Genomic DNA, 19,517 nt, shown 5'->3' on the forward strand with positions numbered 1-19,517 from the left:
CTTGAATCTTTACTGAAGCTCAGTATCTGACACAGAGTTTAAGTTCATTGCTGTAATAACTAATAATGATTAATATAATAATAACTTTAATATTGGCCATATTATATTTACATTACCAAAGTGAGATGACTTTAGTCTCATGAACAACATTAGCTAATTGTTATTCACTAACTAATTGTGAAATGACTGTTCAGTACAGAAATGAAGCCCAACTATCATGTTTTACAGTCCCGTGGTCTCAGCCTCAGATACTTATCACATCAAACAAAGTTCATATAAAAACAAACAACTGATCGAAAAAATTTTCGTGTCATGGTTGCTACACTGTAAAAGAAAATTGCAATATAAAAGTATTTTACTGTGTATTTCACAGTTTTTAACTGTTTTTCTAGAACATCATTAAATTTATATAAATAGACTGTGATTTTACATGTCAAATGTAAAATAAATAACATCACTGTAAATGTAATAAAACACAATTTTCTTGTTTTTTTAAATATATTCTTTTGTACATATGCATATTTAGATTGTTAAAATACATTCACAAATGTATCATAATTTCACAAATATTTGACTGTTATTTGAGAAATTGAACTGTTAAATTCAAATGTAATACTATGGAAAGATATATAAAATAATCTAAAATTAATGAGAACAATGAATAATTAAAGGAGTATTTGAATTATAATTTTGCTGAAAACTTTATGTCATCTAGGTCTGTTTCAATAATTCAGAGGTAAAAACTGAAAACATAATTAATAGGAATAAAAAAACATATAAAACATTGCACAGCCACGCTGTGCTAATTATATATTTAAAAAAAAAATGTAGAGGTAGGAATTGCAATTAATATAAATCTCAAAGTATTCACAACATTCCTGAACAGAAATAGGACTCTGCACCTGGGGTGAGGGTGTGGCCATGAAAACAATGTGACCATTGGATGTTGGGACACATAACGACATGACAATAAACATCGGCCAATGAATTTGAACTGACAACCACAACGTCGCGAGTATGGCTGTGGAAAGCGCGGTGGAAGAGAGAGGTTGGTGAAAGATCATCCACGCAGTGCTGCAAGGCAAGTATATCAAACTCAGCTTAGTAGAATTAACTTGGTATTGCTTGACCACTATGGCTCGTAGTTTCCTGAGACGGTAAAAGGCATGGAATCCCTAGCTATGAAGGCAAAGCACGTTGTCTGTCAGTTTAAGGTGCAGTTAGCGGCTGGTCTAGCTGTATACTATCTTGCTGGCTAGCAGAGTTGTTGTTTGCTAATTTGTTAGCTGCCCGCTTTCTGTGACCGTGTAAACACAGCAGTTGCTACACGGATAGTTACTACACCGCTAATACGCGTTAGGCAGCCCGCGACTACAGCTGCCACTGATGCATTTGTCTCAATGTGAAATTAAGTATGCAACATAAGAGCTAATAGGCGAGCTGTTCCACCTCAGCAACACACCTGCACTCCTGTAGAGAGCTCGCGCGCGCCAAGATGTGCTGCGTGATGAAGTGAGAGAAATAGGAAATAGAAGTAGCTCACTGTGCTAGCTTTGCCCTGTAAAATGTAATGGACATGTAAAGGATAAGCCAAGTATTTCCTTTTATTTTGTGGAGAGGAAGTAGGCTAAAGCACCTAAGGCGAATTATTAGACTACATATAAACGTACATTGCATACATACAGCATACAGTGTGTGAATGTGTGTGTGAATGACTGAATGTAGTGTAAAGCGCTTTGGGGTCCTTAGGGACTAAGTAAAGCGCTATACAAATGCAGGCCATTTTTTACCATTTACATGTATTTGGATTTTGGCAGGTTTCATGATTCATAAGGTTTTTTTTCTTTCTCTGCAGATTAGTGGCGTGTGTTCTCAAATTTATTCAGGAAGCTGTAAAGGTGAGTATTGTGCTGCATTTAAGGATGTCAAAAGATTACACCTGTCGCAGTTGTGGTGCTTTAATGAGAACCCTAAAAGGGTATGTTCAGCATCAAGGGCTTCATAAAAATGAGCCACATTATCAGTTTGTGTGTTGTATAGAAGATTGCAAGTTTCAGTTCAGAAATTATAATTGCCAGGTCTCTCTTGGAAATGAGATTTTAAATCTCAATGAGATTTTTACCTGAATAAATAAAGGACTAATAAAAAAAAAGAAAAAAAAGAAATGTTTTTAAATGTCATGTTTACCGCCATTATCAACGGTCATCTGCTGTGTCACAGTGTCCAACTTTGCAAGCACCCTTTATATGTGAGCAACCTCATTGTCAGAAACAGTTGATTGATCTGAAAGAACTATTCTGTCATCTAAAATCTCACATTTCAAGAAGAGAGGAAGTGCGTTGCCCATTTAAAAACTGTGATAAAACTTTTTAGGTGGTGTCGTCTTTCACAGCCCACTTATCTGGAAAGCACAAACACTCTACAGCTGTCCATGTCTCTGGTTCATACTGTTTTCCTTCAGTTCCTAGTGAGGTTCAGTCCCCTCTTGCTGAAAGAAAGTCAGATGAAGGGTCACAGGATGATGTCCCTGAGGAGGATGTACTAGACATTGCACAAATGAAAAGTTTGTACATGAAGAATCTGTGCATGTTTTACATGAAATTGCAGGCAAAACCCCTTATCCCTTCCTCTACAATACAGCTGATCGTAGAAGAAATGAATAGTCTTAATGGAATGTGCCTGCAATTCACAAAGAATCAACTTAAAACATTGTTACAAACAAAAACCGAACTATCTGAGACAGAAATGAAAGATGTGTTCAAGACCCTAGATGAGATAGATATCCATGCATCCTGCAGCTCGGCCCTTTCCACAGAGTACAAAAGAAAACAGTATTTTGAGGATAATTTCCCGTATGTACATCCACAGCCCATATTTTTGGGGTTTGACCAAAACAGAAAGGAGCATTATGCTCAATATGTACCGATAAAACATACATTGAAAGCTCTGCTAAAAGATGCTGATATGGCTGGACCAGGGTTCTACATCAAGGAATGAAAGTGCACCTCATATTTTAAATGATGTGTGCGATGGATCTGTATTTAAATCTTCTTTTTTCTGAGTCAGGTCTCACTTTAAAAGTGATACTGTATCAAGATGCTTTCGAGGTGGTTAATCCCCTTGGATCAGCAAAGAAAAAACACAAAATGCTGGGTGTCTATTTCACTTTAGCAAATTTTGATGCTTTTCATCGATCCACTGTTGACAACTTGCAGCTTTTGCTTTTGTGGCGGGAAGCTGATTTCGTATGTTTTGGCCATGAGAAAGTTTTTTCTCAGTTGGTAGCAGATCTTAGAGAGCTGGAGATAAATGGACTGAATGTTCATGGAAACTTTGCTAAGGCAACTGTCTTTTGTATTGCTGGTGACAATTTGGGGTCACATAATGTCGGTAGATTCACAGAAAATTTTAGTACCTTTCACTATTTCTGCCGTTATTGTCTCATAACCAGAAGTGAGCTAGAAAATTTTAAACACCATGCTCCAATCCGTACAGTACAAGAGTACAATGACACTGTTCAAGAACTGCAAAATGGTGATGCAAGTATAGTCAGAGGTTTGAAATTTAACTCTGTCTTTAATTCACTGGCATTTTTTCATGTTTGCCAGCCAGGCCTCTGAAGCGAGATCGATCAACTGCAGACCAGACAACAAACGACGGAGGCACCAGACGAATGCAATCAAACGATGAGTTTATTAACACAGGAGAGGCAACATCTGCATATGTCGTTCTCTGACAAAAATTCATCAAAAACTGGTTTTATACCATAGAACATTAACGCCCACACATATACGTCAATACAAGTCAAAAATACATAGTTGACAGACATGAGCGCATCTTATACATTTTAATAACTATAAACAGTCATATAACTTCTCTTTTCTATAACACCTGCCTTTTAAGGTAATAAACTTCAAGCTTCGGGATCGTTAAAAGCTAATAATTGACCCTCGTCACCAATCACTAAGTAAACTGAATTGGCGCAGGTCTCAAAAAGAGAGCAGAAGACACTTAGGCCTTCGCTCAGGCCTGCCACTAAATTAATAAGTGTATTGTAAGCATGCATGCAATTAACCTGCTATGTTCTCATCTTCCCTCAACATGTATCACCTGGACACTCTCACCAGTGAAGCTTAAAACCCTCTTGGATAGAACATCAACTCTAAACTAGCACAGTTATGCATTGTGTATAAAATAAACTCAACCTGTGAATAAAAAGGTCACTGTAATGACAAACATATTCAATGCATTATGAACCCCATAAGAAATATTACTGATAAAATAATACTGTAGAACATGTTATTAATGCATTTATCATAAGGCAGATTATATGGTTACAGTAAAAGAATCTCTGAATCCTAACACCTCCCACCCTGTATTGGTCCTGATCTGTTTGAGGGTGTAGTGGCATCTGACCTATCCATTTACCTGAACTACTGTATTTTGTCAAAGTGAAGAAATTCTTCACATATTCACAGCTTAATTGTAGGATCAGACAGTTTAGTTACCAAGGATCTGATGGTAGCTCTAAACCAGCTGAAGTTTCAGGAAAGGGTGTAAAAAAATTAGGTGGCCAGGCAACAGAAAACTGGTGTTTGCTGAGGCTCCTCCCCATTATCATTGGTGAAAAGATCACAGACACAGAGAATCCTGTTTGGCAACTGACTGTCCAGTTGAAAGAACTAGTGGAACAGATTTGTGCCCCAACTATATCAGGTTGCTTTGCTAAATGTTCTAATTGGTGATTGTCTGGAGGTAAGGAAAGAAATGTTTCCTTCACAAAAACTAAAACCAAAGCATCATTACCTCACTCATTACCCTGCTTTAATACTAAAGTTTGGCCCACTCATTCGACTGTGGACGATGAGGTTCGAGAGGAAGCTTTCATATTTCAAAAGATATGTGAGAAGGACACAAAATTTAAAAAATGTATGTCACACACTTGCAAAGAACCATCAGCTACTGCAGGCGTACCTACATTCTGGCTCCTTTTTTGCACCCTTATTGGTGGTTAAGAACTCCACTCCTTTCCATGCTGAACTGTATAGTGAAGCAGTGCGCTTTGCAGTCGGACATACTTTAGTCAAAGAACCCAATGTTTTGTCAACTACTGAAGTGCAGTGGAAAGGCACAAAGTACAAAAAGGGACTCTTTCTGTGTCTAAACCAAGGTGAGGCACTTGAATTCGGACAGATCGAGCTCATTTTGGTGAAGCAGGACCAGCATGTTTATTTTATTGTTACACTTCATGATGTGTCCTATATGCCAGAATTTGTATTGTATGAAGTGAAACAAGCAAGGCAGAGCATGAGGTGCTGGAAACCTGGGCGGAGACTAGATTATTATCCTTTACCTGTGTACAAGCTGTGTGGGACAAGAGTAATTTCATTTAAGCATAGCATTCTTGACTCAGAGTAAAGATCGAGTTTTTGACATTTTACACTCATGCTTCAAAAACCAGTCTCTCATCCCTTCTAGTCCTCCTAGTCATGGATACAGAAAGTCCGCTTCTGTCCTTCATCAAGTCAAGTCTACCAAAACTGAAAGACCCTGAGCCTTTGCTTGAGCTTCTACAAGATTTAGGAGTTGAGGGACTGGAGGACCTGAGCTATCTGCAGGAAAGTGACCGCCTACCTGTCCTGCGGCCAGCTGAAGTCAGAAAACTTCTCTCACAGCTTAAAAAGACAAGTATGTATTTCAATTCTGTATTTAACAAAACTTTCATGTCAGAAAAATGTGCATAGTCAAATAAACTTAGTGGGCACACTTGTTGACACAGTCAATAGTGGATGGTAGTTGTGTTGTACTGCGCGGCATTACAGTGGGAGAAGAACCCTTCGAAGTGTATCAATGGAGCTGAGTGTATAATTATCTTAACTATTGATATTCCCAGATTGAGCTTTGTGATGTCTGTGTACAAATATAAGACGTAATTCCAGTACTGTGTCATTTATTAGGCCATCAAGATGTGTTTCACAGTCCTCCAAGCAACCAACAGTTCAGCAGAGCTAGTACCAGTACAAGTCCAGTAACACGGTCTGACGAGATGCTCATGTCTGGTGAGTACATGCCTCTGTTTTACAGAAGGACTCTCTTAAAGTGTTAGCATAGATAGGTTATATAGACTGTAAAATCACTCATGAATGTTTTTAGCCCAATGCTAATAACAAACCTCATTGATCTGACCACTTATTTTATCCTTCCAGAGAAGTGTCACTGGTTTTCTTTTTCTTTTTTGCAGGACTAACTCTGTTGATAAGAATTAACTTTGACAGTCAAAGTAATGGAGATTGTAACATTCCAACTTCCCCTTTAATGTGCTTGTTGGGCAACTTAGATCATGGCACTACAGAAAAGAATATAGCCCCTATGGTTTTCACTGCCCTATGCATTGCCATGAAAACAGTCCTCATGAACTGGAAAAATAAAAATAATCTTAATTATAACCAATATAGAAATTATCTAATAGATCATATTAGTCTTGATACAGACTCTGACACCACATCAAATCAATTGCTCTGGGCTCCTTTGATCAGCTCCATTACCTAGTGGGGGTGGGGTGTTGTAGTTTGGTCCCACCTTTGCTGTTGTGGTTGGTGTGGGGGCAGGGACAGGCCTGGGGCGTCGGGGGATTACCTAGGAGTGTCTTCCTTGGGAGGCTCAACCCGGGGTTGTGGTCATGACCTGTTATGGGTGGCTCTTAGATGATGGTTTCCTTGTGGCTGCGTGCAGCGGGGATGGGGGAGGGTCTGTGCTGGGTTACTGACCTGGTAGCCTGGCTGCCCCTGGGTGGGTTTGGGGCGGGCGTGGGGTTCTGGGGGTGCTCCATCTCTGGGCTGGGGCCCTCGCTGGGCCTTGGGGGCTTTGGGCCTGGTTGATGTGTCGCCGAGGTTGTGGGCGGGTGGGTGCATGGGGGCTCAGCCTTGGCGCGGGGGTCCTCTGGTGCATCGAGCCAACTGGGGGCTGTTCAACTGGTGGGGAGGCTGTTACATCATTGCAGAAGTTCTCTGGTCTCAAGGAGTTCACTCTGCAGGTCAGGGAGAGATCATAGGAGAGGTGGAGGAAGAACTCAACCTGGGTGTCTATTGTCTTGTTTAGTCTGGGAGATGAGGGAATGTTGGGGTGGGTGCAGTTTTCTCTATAGTGAGGTCCGGTGGGCTGCCCCGGACTCTGTGGGGCCAGGCGGTGCTGCCGCTGTGGGCCCCGGTCCGGATGGGCCTGGGCCCCCTTGCCCTGGTGGGTTCCAGAGTGTGGGGGTGCCTACTGGGGTCAGTGGGGGGAGCTGGCCCCAGGGAGGGGCCTCTTGCCTCTCCCTTCCTTCCCTCCCCATCTCTAGCTGCCTCCCTTTTCCCACTCCACCACAATCATTAACACACACAGGGCCTTGGGGTGCAGATGTGTCACCAGTGTGCAAGGGGAGGAATTTTGGTAAATCCAACACTGAACCAGTTTCACGAAACTTAGCAAGCAGTTTGCTAACTGTAGCATGGGAGATGGGTGGTCTCGTAGGGTGTCTTGCATTGAAATCTGCTGCAATGACCCGGTTACTGCGTTCAGCAGATATCAACACAATTTCGATCTGCTCCTCACGTGTTAACCTCTTCGACATGTCAATGGCTGTGAACAAAGAGAAACTTGTAAATAACTCATGAAAGAATAAAGTTACGTTGAAACCAAGCACACCATTCTTTTTCTTGTGACATTACCAATAAGTTTGATGTGTCACATGGCCCTCTTCCTATTGAAAAAAACAAAAGTTGTATCCAAGATGGCCGACTTCTAAATGGCCACCATGGTCACCACCCATCTTGGGGAGTTTGCCCCCTCACATATACTAATGTGCCACAAACAGGACTTTAATATCACCAACCATTCCCATTTTATTACGGTGTATCCATATAAATGGCCCACCCTGTAGACACTGTACAAACTACTTATGTAGGGGTGAGGGGTGGGGGTGGGGGGGTGGATGTTCGTATCTGTGTGTGCCCGTTTGTCTGTGTCTATATGTCAGGTCGGGTATTAGACGCCACCTCTCTGGGAACATCTCAGGCCCTCCAAGGTATGGAGGCCTATCTCCCCTCACCACTCTCCCTGCCGGTGGCAGACGCCCTCAGACATCGGTGCGTTGGTGGTTCTTAGTGTCCGGGGCTATGCGCTCAGGTATGCATCGGCTCACTCCTGGTGGCTGCTTGTCAGGGCTTGGCACCTTTGGCTCGGTCGGGCCCCTTCAGGGGGTGGGGTGCCATCGGCCTCTGGGCCTGGGGCTCGGTCCACTCTGGCACAGCTGGCTGCCAGCGGAGCTCACGGGCACGTCACTGCAACCCCCTCTGGCTTCTGCTCCGTGGCTGCTGAGTGACCCCTCATCTGGGGCTCTCCTCAGCTCTTTCTGGGATAGTGGCACGGCTGCCCCTCCGTTGGTCTTCCTTGGTCTCTTGTTCTCTGAGGGTCTCTGGATGTCTGGAGCCTGGATCTCCTCCATACCTGCTTCATGCCCTGGAGGACGGGGCTATGGCTCATTACATGAAGGAACTTTTTGAATACAAGCGCGCTCATGCTCACAGGTGTACACACGGGTGCTCACAGATACAAACTACACCCTTTTTGGCTGCTACCTCAGAGCACATTGTGTGCTGTCGATCTTACGTGCTGCACAATAATATTCAATATTTAGTATTTACTGTTATATACAAAGATTATCATGATGATGTTGTTTATTATATTGCTCTCTTTTTTGCTTGTTTTTCTTCTTTTTTTCTCTCTCAACAGGTGATCCAGGTGATTGTTATATATGTGTATTTTTTGTCCACCCACCTCTTTTTTGTTTTGTGCCCTTTATCACCGTTCCTCTTCCCTGCTGTTTTTCTTTCCCTTCCTCTCTTTCTTTCTCCCTTTCCCCCAGTCACGTCTGTCCAGTATGTAACAACCAGAGGTGGGTAGTAACGAGTTACATTTACTCCGTTACATTTACTTGAGTAAGTTTTTGAAAAAAAATGTACTTTTAAAGTACCTTTTTTGCACGATACTTTTTACTTTTACTTGAGTACATTTATGAAGAAGAAACAGTACTTTTACTCTGCTACATTTGCAAAATTCGACTCGTTACTTTTTTAAAAAAATAATTAGTTTAACACATTAGATAACATGCCGTCAGTGGAGTTTCCGGTTACTTTTTTACCAATGAGATGTGGCCATGCAGTCACATGACCAGTTTGAAACTGTGGCGGGCAGAGCGGCCCAAGCGTTTCAAAGTAGCGACACACGGAAAGAAAAAACATGAAAACATGGCAGAGTCTACGCTAGAGCTGAAGAGGATGAACAGCATTTTCCTCACATACAAAGAATGTTTCACTTAAAAGCAGCACAAAAGAACAGCTATGTGTTCAGTGTCCGTGTCTTCAGTCAGAGCCAAAACAAACCAACTTTTCAGCGTGAAAAAACTCAACTCGTGTAACCTGAGGAAAGGGTGAGTTTTCTCTAAATATCTTTTTAGCTGTGGTTAGCTGGATGTCAGTCTTATGTTACAGCAGCTGTCTAGAGCTCGAGCTGCGAGTCATATTTTCGGCGCTACGTTGTAGTGAGATAAGTTTGTGGGTGTTTTGTGCGCCTTCAGCTGTCTTTTTAACTGCTCGCTGGTTAGCTAGTGTGAGCTATAAGCTAACAGCTAGCCTGGTTAAACAAACTAGAGTTCAACGCACATGTAAACAGCTCGTCTCTACTGCTTTAACTGTTAAAAAACAGAAGGCAATACTGCGGCTGACAGGGTTTATTATGTGAAACAGCAGCTTGTTTAGTTTAAACAGTCTGCATTAAGCTGGGCAAACACTGTGCGAGTTTTTTTTCAGTCGCGTTATTCAGCTCCTGCTCAAACTGTACAATTAAATCGCAGAGGTTAGAAGTTCATAGGTCATGATGTTGCCTGGGTGGCAGCCCTACGCTTACGTACTCGGATGAGCTTGCCTCATCCTGCAAGTTGTGCCTCCATCTCTTGTGTCCAGATCACACGCTGCACTGCCGTGCTGCTCCACCTTTTCTCTTTCATTTCTGTGTTTGTGCGTGCGCAGTGTGAGAGGCGACAGGACTTCAAACAGGTTTGATTATCATGCGACCATACGATTGATGATTGGGAGCTGGTCGTGAGGTGTTAACTGCGTTTTGTTACCCCATGTATACTACACGATGCACACACGATTAAGGCAAAACTCGGGCCGAACCCCAAAACGGTTGCACGATTGAAAAATCGTCTCAAAATAGGCCAAAAATTGCACAGTGTATGGGCAGCTTTTGGAGGTTAGCTCCAAACAAACATCCGCAGCTTGGCAGTGCATACAGCACTATAATGACCAGACCTAATTCTTTTGAAAACCCTACGTCTTTCCACAGGTCTCCACTTCATCAGACATAACCTAGACTCAGAGCTGGATGAGGTGAGGACAAACAGCAGCCTATTCGACGAAGATGATGGATCCATGGGGTCAGGAAAGCCAGAAGCAGGGGAGCTGGAGAGGTACCTTTCATGTCCATTCACTGGAGGTGTGGATATATTGCATGGCTTTCCTCACATAAAGAAGCTGTCGATCAAAATCAATACAGCTCTTCCTGCATCTGGAGCTTGTGAAGGACTTCTTAGTCATGCAGGACTCCTGGTTACTGCTAAACAGTTACAGCTTCACAGCAAGAACCTTGAGAGCAAACTGCTGCTGAAGCTTAACCATCACCTCACTGAGTGAAGAAATGCCACATTTTTGCTAATTATGCAAAAATAGATGCACACCCATACAACTTATGGTAAACTGAGCTGCCTTGTATGTACTTATGTTGAAGATGCCTCGTTCTAATGTTTTCTCTGAGGCTGCTGTGCCATTTGGAGCAAACATGAATATAAAGTTTACAGCATATCTTGTCACTGGAAATTGTTTGCACTGTTTATATATTTATATTATTTACTGTAGGTATTGGTGAAAAAAGCTTTATGTTGTGAAAAACTGAAATCTGGAAATTAGAATTGTTGTGCCTTATTTTGTTGATGTTTTTACATACAGGGAGTGCAGAATTATTAGGCAAGTTGTATTTTTGAGGAATAATTTTATTATTGCCAGTCTTGGCAATAATAAAATTATTCCTCAAAAAAAGATTATTCCTCGTGGTGAAGAGGGAGCTGAGTGTAAAAGCGAAGCTCTCAATTTACCGGTCGATCTACGTCCCTACCCTCACCTATGGCCACGAGCTGTGGGTAGTGACCGAAAGAACGAGATCGCGGATACAAGCGGCAGAAATGAGCTTTCTCCGAAGGGTGGCTGGCCTCTCCCTTAGAGAGAGGGTGAGAAGTTCGGCCATCCGGGAGGGGCTCAGAGTAGAGCCGCTGCTCCTCCACATCGAAAGGAGCCAGTTGAGGTGGTTCGGGCATCTGACAAGGATGCCTCCTGGGCGCCTCCTGGGTGAGGTGTTCCGGGCATGTCCCACCGGGAGGAGGCCCCGGGGCAGACCCAGGACACGCTGGAGAGATTATATCTCTCGGCTGGCCTGGGAACGCCTTGGTGTTCCCCCGGATAAGCTGGAGGAGGTGGCTGGGGAGAGGGAGGTCTGGGCTTCTCTGCTTAGGCTGCTGCCCCCGCGACCCGGCCTCGGATAAAGCGGATGAAGATGGATGGATGGATGGATGGATAATTTTATTATTGAACAACAACCATGTTCTCAATGAACCCAAAAAACTCATTAATATCAAAGCTGAATGTTTTTGGAAGTAGTTTTTAGTTTTAGCTATTTTAGGGGGATATCTGTGTGTGCAGGTGACTATTACTGTGCATAATTATTAGGCAACTTAACAAAAAACAAATATATACCCATTTCAATGATTTATTTTTACCAGTGAAACCAATATAACATCTCCACATTCACAAATATACATTTCTGACATTCAAAAACAAAACAAAAACAAATCAGCGACCAATATAGCCACCTTTCTTTGCAAGGACACTCAAAAGCCTGCCATCCATGGATCCTGTCAGTGTTTTGATCTGTTCACCATCAACATTGCGTGCAGCAGCAACCACAGCCTCCCAGACACTGTTCAGAGAGGTGTACTGTTTTCCCTCCTTGTAAATCTCACATTTGATGATGGACCACAGGTTCTCAATGGGGTTCAGATCAGGTGAACAAGGAGGCCATGTCATTAGTTTTTCTTCTTTTATACCCTTTCTTGCCAGCCACGCTGTGGAGTACTTGGACGCGTGTGATGGAGCATTGTCCTGCATGAAAATCATGTTTTTCTTGAAGGATGCAGACTTCTTCCTGTACCACTGCTTGAAGAAGGTGTCTTCCAGAAACTGGCAGTAGGACTGGGAGTTGAGCTTGACTCCATCCTCAACCCGAAAAGGCCCCACAAGCTCATCTTTGATGATACCAGCCCAAACCAGTACTCCACCTCCACCTTGCTGGCGTCTGAGTGGGACTGGAGCTCTCTGCCCTTTACCAATCCAGCCACGGGCCCATCCATCTGGCCCATCAAGACTCACTCTCATTTCATCAGTCCATAAAACCTTAGAAAAATCAGTCTTGAGATATTTCTTGGCCCAGTCTTGACGTTTCAGCTTGTGTGTCTTGTTCAGTGGTGGTCGTCTTTCAGCCTTTCTTACCTTGGCCATGTCTCTGAGTATTGCACACCTTGTGCTTTTGGGCACTCCAGTGATGTTGCAGCTCTGAAATATGGCCAAACTGGTGGCAAGTGGCATCTTGGCAGCTGCACGCTTGACTTTTCTCAGTTCATGGGCAGTTATTTTGCGCCTTGGTTTTTCCACACGCTTCTTGCGACCCCGTTGACTATTTTGAATGAAACGCTTGATTGTTCGATGATCACGCTTCAGAAGCTTTGCAATTTTAAGACTGCTGCATCCCTCTGCAAGATATCTCACTATTTTTGACTTTTCTGAGCCTGTCAAGTCCTTCTTTTGACCCATTTTGCCAAAGGAAAGGAAGTTGCCTAATAATTATGCACACCTGATATAGGGTGTTGATGTCATTAGACCACACCCCTTCTCATTACAGAGATGCACATCACCTAATATGCTTAATTGGTAGTAGGCTTTCGAGCCTATGTCTTATGGTTTACCTGTTTATAATCTTCAAATTTATGATGTCGTCTTTTCTGATCATATGCCTGTATTGTTTGAAACTTCTCTTCCCTGTAATATCACTACCTGTGGCCTTCCTACTGCTTCTCGCATGTTTAAACCATCAAGTGCCGTCCAGTTTTCTACCGCCTTTAATAAGGCCTTTAATGTTGACTCAGAGCTCTCAGTCTGTGCCGACACTGAGGTGCTGACTGCAAAATTCTTATCTACTTGTCAAATCATTCTGGATACTGTTGCTCCTCTGAAGGTCAGGCGGCCTAAATTGAAGTCTGAGCCATGGCTGAACGACATCACTCGGGCTGCTCGAAGAGAGTGCAGAAAAGCAGAACGCAAATGGGAAAAAGACAAGCTACAAGTGTCTTATGATATCTTAAGAGATAGCTGGCATAAATATCAGAAAATTGTCAAGAACCAGAAATCCGCCTATTTTGCAGGTGTTATTAATGACAACAGCCATAAGCCCCGTGTTTTATTTAGTATTTTAAGCTCTGTTCTTAACCCTCCCCAATCCAACTGTACAGAAGCTTCTGCTGAAACTTGTGAAGCTTTTTTAAATTTCTTTGTGGAGAAGATTTTATCTATTAGAGCACATATTTTACCCCATTCTTATGACCCTTCTGTTATTTTTACGCCTTTAGCAATTTTTAGCCATTTTGAACCCGTGTCTCTATCTAAACTGGGTAAAATTGTCACCCAAATCAAGTCTGGCTCTCCCACTGATGTCCTTCCCCCTTGCTTTTTTAAAGAAGTTTGGGGCACTATTGGACCTTATATTCTAAGGCTAATAAACAGCAGCCTGACTTTAGGCCATGTACCTGTAATTTTTAAACAGGCAGTGGTCCAGCCTCTGCTGAGACGCCCTGGCTTGGATGCCTCTTTGTTGTGTAATTTCAGACCTATTTCAAAGCTTCCTTTTGGTTCTGAAATTTTAGAAAAAGAAGTGTGCTCACAGCTGCAGACTTTTTTAGAGAGTCAAAACATTTTTGAGGTATTTCAATCTGGTTTTAAAGCACTTCACAGCACAGAGACTGCACTTTGAGTTTTTAATGATATCTTACTAACTGCTGACTCTGGGAAGTCTGTCTTACTTGTGCTTTTGGATCTCACAGCAGCTTTTGATACAGTAGATCACAATATTTTGATTTATCGTCTAGAACATCATGTTGGAATTAGAGGCACTGCCTCGGAGTGGTTTAAGTCAGACCTCTCTGATAGAAGTTTTTCTGTCTCACTTGGTAAATTTCATTCATCTTCCGCCCCTCTCCCATGTGGTGTACCTCAAGGATCCATCCTTGGGCCCCTTCTTTTTAGTATTTATTTACTTCCCCTTGGCCATATTATTAAAAAACATAAAGTCTCATTTCATTTTTATGCAGATGATTGTCAAATTTATCTACCGCTGAAACACAATGACCTTAACCCCTTCAGGCCTATTTTAGAATGTCTTAAGGATATCAGAGCATGGCTGGCTCTGAATTTTTTAAACTTTAATGAAAAGAAGACTGAAGTCATTATATTTGGGCCGAATGGACCTGGTGTCCCTCCATCTGACTTGGGTCCTCTTACATCGTGTGTCAAATCAATTGTCACCAACCTTGGAGTAAAATTTGACACAGCTCTTAAAATGGACAAACAAGTAAATACAGTGGTGAGGAAAAGCTTTTTTCAGTTGAGGCAGCTCTCTAGTGTAAAACCTTAAATTTTATTGCTTGCTTTTAAAGTCTTAAATGGCCTGGCTCCTTCTTACCTGTCAGACCTTCTACACCGATACACTCCACAGGTCTCTCAGATCATCTGACCAGTCACTCCTTGCTGTCCCCATGTCGAGACTGAAACACCGAGGGGACCGAGCTTTCGCTGTTGTGGCCCCCAAACTATGGAACAAACTGCCCCTCCATATTAGGCTGGCCCCAACACTTGAAATGTTTAAATCACTTTTAAAAACACACTTTTTTTCAAAGGCTTTCTGGGAGTATTATCAGAGTCAGTTTGTAGTCAGTTTTTAGTCAGCTGTTGGTCATTCTTAATCTTTTTACTTTGTTAATCTTATTCATTGTAGGGCTGCACGATTAATCGTTAGAAAATCGCGATCTCGATTCATACTTATGTGCGATCTCATTTCCAAATGACAACGATTTAAAAAAACAACAAAAAAAACAAAGCCGACAGCGATTGTACGGCATTTTGATCCGGGACGTAATCTGCATGAAAACAAGCGCTCCCTCTTCCTGCTCAACAAATGACAAGGGCGGAGCCTTATACCACGTGATACAGAAGCTGTGCCGTGTGATGCTCAAATTGGCAGGAAAAAACAACGGAGAACACGTCAGGGATGACGAGAAAGTGACAGGAGAAAATTCGTCCCGGTCAACCACCCAAACATCAATAACGGGAACCTTATACAGCGCTTCCCTATACACGTCGAACTCCTGCAGGCACAAAGAAATTATGGAGGCTATCACTCATCACCTGGCTAAAGATATGGCTCCCATCAACACTGTGCAAAACGAGGGATTTAGGAAAATGATCAACACCCTAGATAAATGCTACACAGTGCCGTCCCGCAACTATTTTTCTATTGTTGCACTACCTGCTCTATACACGCAGTGTCGAGCAACGGTGGAGACGGAATTTCAAGCAGTACAACATTTTGCGGAAACCACAAAATGTGAGGCATTTATTGTTTTTATGTTTATTTATTGTTTTTATGTTCAGTTTCAACTGTTACGAAGTTGATGTGCAGTTAATAAGTGCAATAAATATTTATATTGGGAAAAAAAATCGTGAGAGAATCGTGATCTCAATTCTAAGCAAAAAAATTGTGATTCTCATTTTATGCAAAATCGTGCAGCCCTAATTCATTGTATATCTTATTGTTTATTCTACTCATGTTTTGATATTTAATATATACACTGATTTATTTTTATCTTCTTTTTCAATTATATATTTATTTTGTTTATTGATTTCATTGTATGCTTAATGTATGTTTTTTAACTGCTATCTCTGTTTTATTATTGGAAAGCACTTTGGTCAACTTTGTTGTTTTTAAAAGTGCTATATAAATAAAGTTGGATTGGATTGGATTGGAGCCTATACAGCTTGGAGTAAGACAACATGCATGAAGAGGATGATGTGGACAAAATACTCATTTGCCTAATAATTCTGCACTCCCTGTACTTTTCAAATTATTGTGACTGACAGGGTTAGCACTGCTTCCTCAGAGCAAGAAGATCCCAGTTTGAATCCCACTTCTTCCCACAGTCCAAAGACATACACGTTAGGTTTCTTTTAGTCCTGGGATAGACTGATGATCTGTTGAGGGTGTACCCTGCCTCATATCCTACTAAAGCTGGGATAGGTTTCGGGCCCCTCAACCCTGAGCTGGTGTTGGGATTTAGAGATTCTTTTATTGCTGCCATATACTCTGCCTTATGATAAATGCATTAATAACATGTTCTACAGTGTTATTTTAGCAGTAATATTTCTTATGGGGTTCATAATGCATTGAATATGTTTGTCATTACATTGACCTTTTTATTCACAGGTTGAGTTCATTTTATACACAATGCATAACTGTGCTTGTTTAGAGTTGATGTTCTATCCAAGAGGGTTTTAAGCTTCACTGGTGAGAGTGTCCAGGTGATACATGTTGAGGGAAGATGAGAACATAGCAGGTTAATTGCATGCATGCTTACAATACACATAAATCTAGTGGCAGGCCTGAGCGAAGGCCCAAGTGTCTTCTGCTTCTTATTTGAGACCTGCGCCAATTCAGTTTACTTAGTGATTGGTGACGAGGGTCAATTATTAGCTTTTAACGGCCCTGAAGCTTGAAGTTATTACCTTAAAAGGAAGGTGTTATCAAAAAGAGAAGTTATATGTCTGTTTATAGTTATTAGAGATGTACAAGATGTACCCTTGTCTGTAAACAATGACTGGACATAATGTATTTTTGACCTGTATTGACGTGTATGTGGGGGTGTGATCCTCTATGCTATAAAACCAGAACTCAGTGTATTTTTGTCAGAGCAAATAAGCCATATGCTGATGGTTGTTCTCCGTTGTCAATAAACTCATCGTTTGATTGCACTTTTCTGGGCCTCCGTCGTTTGTTGTCTGGTCTACAGTTGATCGATCTCGCTTCACTGGATAAGTGGGAAAAAAACAGATAGATCACCATCCATCCATTCTGACTGCAACTAATGGAGGATTATTCAAATTATAAAAAGGACGGGCTTGTATAGCTGGATTCTAAAAAACTAGTGTAAAAAACATGTTAAAAGGAAAAAAAAACAGGAGAAGCTTCCAGTTATTTTATGAAAGTCACTTAGTAGACAGTGTGACAGAGTTTAATGAGTGTACAGAAACATTCATTGCTTCTTTTCAAATGTACTCTAAGGATAAATCTTAGCCTTCGCTGTGACAGCTAAACGTTTCAGTTGACAACATAGATTATAAACGAGGATGGGTCTGATGGTCTGGTCTCTGAGACCATAAATAAGTGCACTCAAATATCTGGGGAGAATAAAAAGAAGGACATAAAGAACATTCTGTATGAGCACAGACACTCTATTTGAAACAGTTTTTGAGGTGACTAAAAGTAATGCATTGTTCACAGTTGAAGAGAGGCTGAAGCCAAGCTGCACCAGATGCAGCAGCAGGGTGTTACGAGCCTTCCGGGCTGAAGCTTTGTCTGTGGAGGCCAATCTGGCTGCCAACATAACACCTATATAGGAGCAAGTGACTCCAACAAAAGCCGACACAAACAGAAAGCAACTGTAAGCTTTGTCATACTCATGAGATACAGGTGTGAGAAACATGAGAAATGTACTACAGAAGTCTTTCATCTGCAGACTCTGCAGCTCTTCAAATGGAAACTCTAACAGCAGCAGAACTCGAATGAGAATATTGAGTGAACAAAAGATCCAAATCATAATGATGGCCACCTCTGTGTTTCTGATGGTGATGATAGTAGCGTGCCTCAGTGGGTAACACACAGCTACATATCGCTCCAGAGACATCAGCACCAGAGTGAGAGGAGAGATTTCATTGGTGAGATTAGCAAACATGACAAGAATACCACAGACAGGATAAGGTAACGTTATTCTACAAATAGACATCATGTATAGTATCTGGCTCACTGCCATCTGTAGAGTGTCTGCAAGAATGAGGTTATACAGGAGAATGTAACGGCAGGTTTCACGAAACACTGATTTGCTCCTCAAGGTGAATAACATGATCACATTAATGCAGAAGAAAACACAGCATGGTAATGTAGTCAGGGAGGAGAGCAAACCCCTTTCTAGGTCATGCAGTCCAACAGAGATGTTGGTCTGAGACTGAGATATATCAGGCATATCAAAAATAAACCATATAAGAAATTAGATATTAACCCATTGATATCATTAGACAAGAAGAATGCAATAAGTTTCTATTATTTTTATATTCTGGTTTAAAACTCCAGTTGTTTACCTGTACAGGTAATTATCAGGCTTGAGTCTGTGCTTGGTCCTATGAAGGGCTGGTCTGCCAGGTTTGCCTGCATCTGTGTGTCATATATCATTTCTTTTACAGCACAGAGCTCATGTGACACAGTTATTTGTCAGCATGGTTAGCAGGCCAGAAACAGATGATGTAACCTGATTTCATTATTACTGAACATTCTTACTGGCAACAAACATTTATCACGCCGACTGATTGGTTCACACAGTCTCTCCACATGTGAACAGGGCCCCTCAGTGCCACACAGTGGCTGCTTGCTGCTCCTGATACTTAGGATGGGTTGAATGTAGAGAATGCACTTCTCTAAGAAGCTCAGTGTTGCATTCAAAATGTTATGTACATACACCAACTGTAGATGTGAACGTGAAGGTCATATCTCCATCTTTAACTAAGGCAGAATTATTGTGGAACATGTATTTTAAATGTAAAAATGTCAGAATTCTTAATGTTTAACCAAGAGTGGAGTACTTTAATGCAGGACATCACACTGGGAGTCAGGTTAAAAGGGGACTGGGTTACATCCACTGCACCACTACCACGGGTTCGCCACCACCACCACTGCAGCGGCCACTATTTCCTCTACTTTCACTCTGTGGGTCCCGGTGACTACAGACCCCGCACCCCACTCACCAGGAGCAACACGAATGGTGGACCTGGTGTGATATGTCCATTGGGAGTGCCTATATAAGGACACGTGTTCTGTGTTGACCTGCCTTCCTGCACCCTCATTCTGAGATGGTGTCCTCCCTGGAGTGTCAGCTGGTTAACCAGCCAGCCATTTGAAAAGTGCCTTTGGGCCAAATGCCATTAATGGAGGTCCAGTTTAGAGAATTGACATGGGGAAGGGGGAAGAGGGAGAGGAATCCACACATGCACTCCTCTTCA

The 19,517-nt window shown here is 42.0% G+C and overlaps 2 protein-coding genes across 5 annotated transcripts; one reads left to right on the plus strand and one right to left on the minus strand.

Moving 5' to 3' along the window:
* Positions 1 to 915: 915 nt before the first annotated feature.
* LOC102079222 (uncharacterized) lies at positions 916 to 11,070 on the plus strand. 4 transcript variants are annotated; one of them, XM_019364170.2, is made up of 7 exons: positions 916 to 1,081; positions 1,856 to 1,898; positions 5,479 to 5,688; positions 5,958 to 6,059; positions 8,770 to 8,778; positions 8,903 to 8,932; positions 10,384 to 11,070. In XM_019364170.2, exons 3-7 carry the CDS (start codon positions 5,490 to 5,492, stop codon positions 10,728 to 10,730), a joined length of 687 nt encoding a protein of 228 aa, XP_019219715.1. In that variant the 5' UTR covers positions 916 to 1,081; positions 1,856 to 1,898; positions 5,479 to 5,489; the 3' UTR covers positions 10,731 to 11,070. The 4 variants fall into 4 exon arrangements, with proteins under 4 accessions (XP_019219715.1, XP_025766858.1, XP_005457414.1 ...); XM_025911073.1 differs by lacking the exons at positions 916 to 1,081; positions 1,856 to 1,898 and having other exon boundaries at positions 4,283 to 5,688; XM_005457357.3 differs by lacking the exons at positions 916 to 1,081; positions 1,856 to 1,898; positions 8,903 to 8,932 and having other exon boundaries at positions 4,283 to 5,688.
* Positions 11,071 to 17,524: 6,454 nt separating this feature from the next.
* LOC100707836 (odorant receptor 131-2-like) lies at positions 17,525 to 19,119 on the minus strand. The gene has a single exon (XM_005457356.4). The coding sequence runs from the start codon at positions 18,485 to 18,487 to the stop codon at positions 17,525 to 17,527; it is 963 nt and encodes a 320-aa protein (XP_005457413.2). The 5' UTR covers positions 18,488 to 19,119.
* Positions 19,120 to 19,517: the final 398 nt, after the last annotated feature.

Source organism: Oreochromis niloticus, linkage group LG10 (assembly GCF_001858045.2).
Source record: "Oreochromis niloticus isolate F11D_XX linkage group LG10, O_niloticus_UMD_NMBU, whole genome shotgun sequence".
Lineage (NCBI taxonomy): Eukaryota > Metazoa > Chordata > Actinopteri > Cichliformes > Cichlidae > Oreochromis > Oreochromis niloticus.

What these genes read in the sequence shown, in the direction of transcription:
- LOC100707836 (XM_005457356.4), bottom strand. Translation starts at nt 18,487, where the DNA reads ATGCCTGATATATCTCAGTCTCAGACCAACATCTCTGTTGGACTGCAT.
- LOC102079222 (XM_019364170.2), top strand. Translation starts at nt 5,490, where the DNA reads ATGGATACAGAAAGTCCGCTTCTGTCCTTCATCAAGTCAAGTCTACCA. An exon ending in CTCACAGCTTAAAAAGACAA is followed by an intron (nt 5,689 to 5,957) that starts GTATGTATTTCA and finishes GTCATTTATTAG; the next exon opens with GCCATCAAGATGTGTTTCAC. An exon ending in CCAGTATGTAACAACCAGAG is followed by an intron (nt 8,933 to 10,383) that starts GTGGGTAGTAAC and finishes GTCTTTCCACAG; the next exon opens with GTCTCCACTTCATCAGACAT.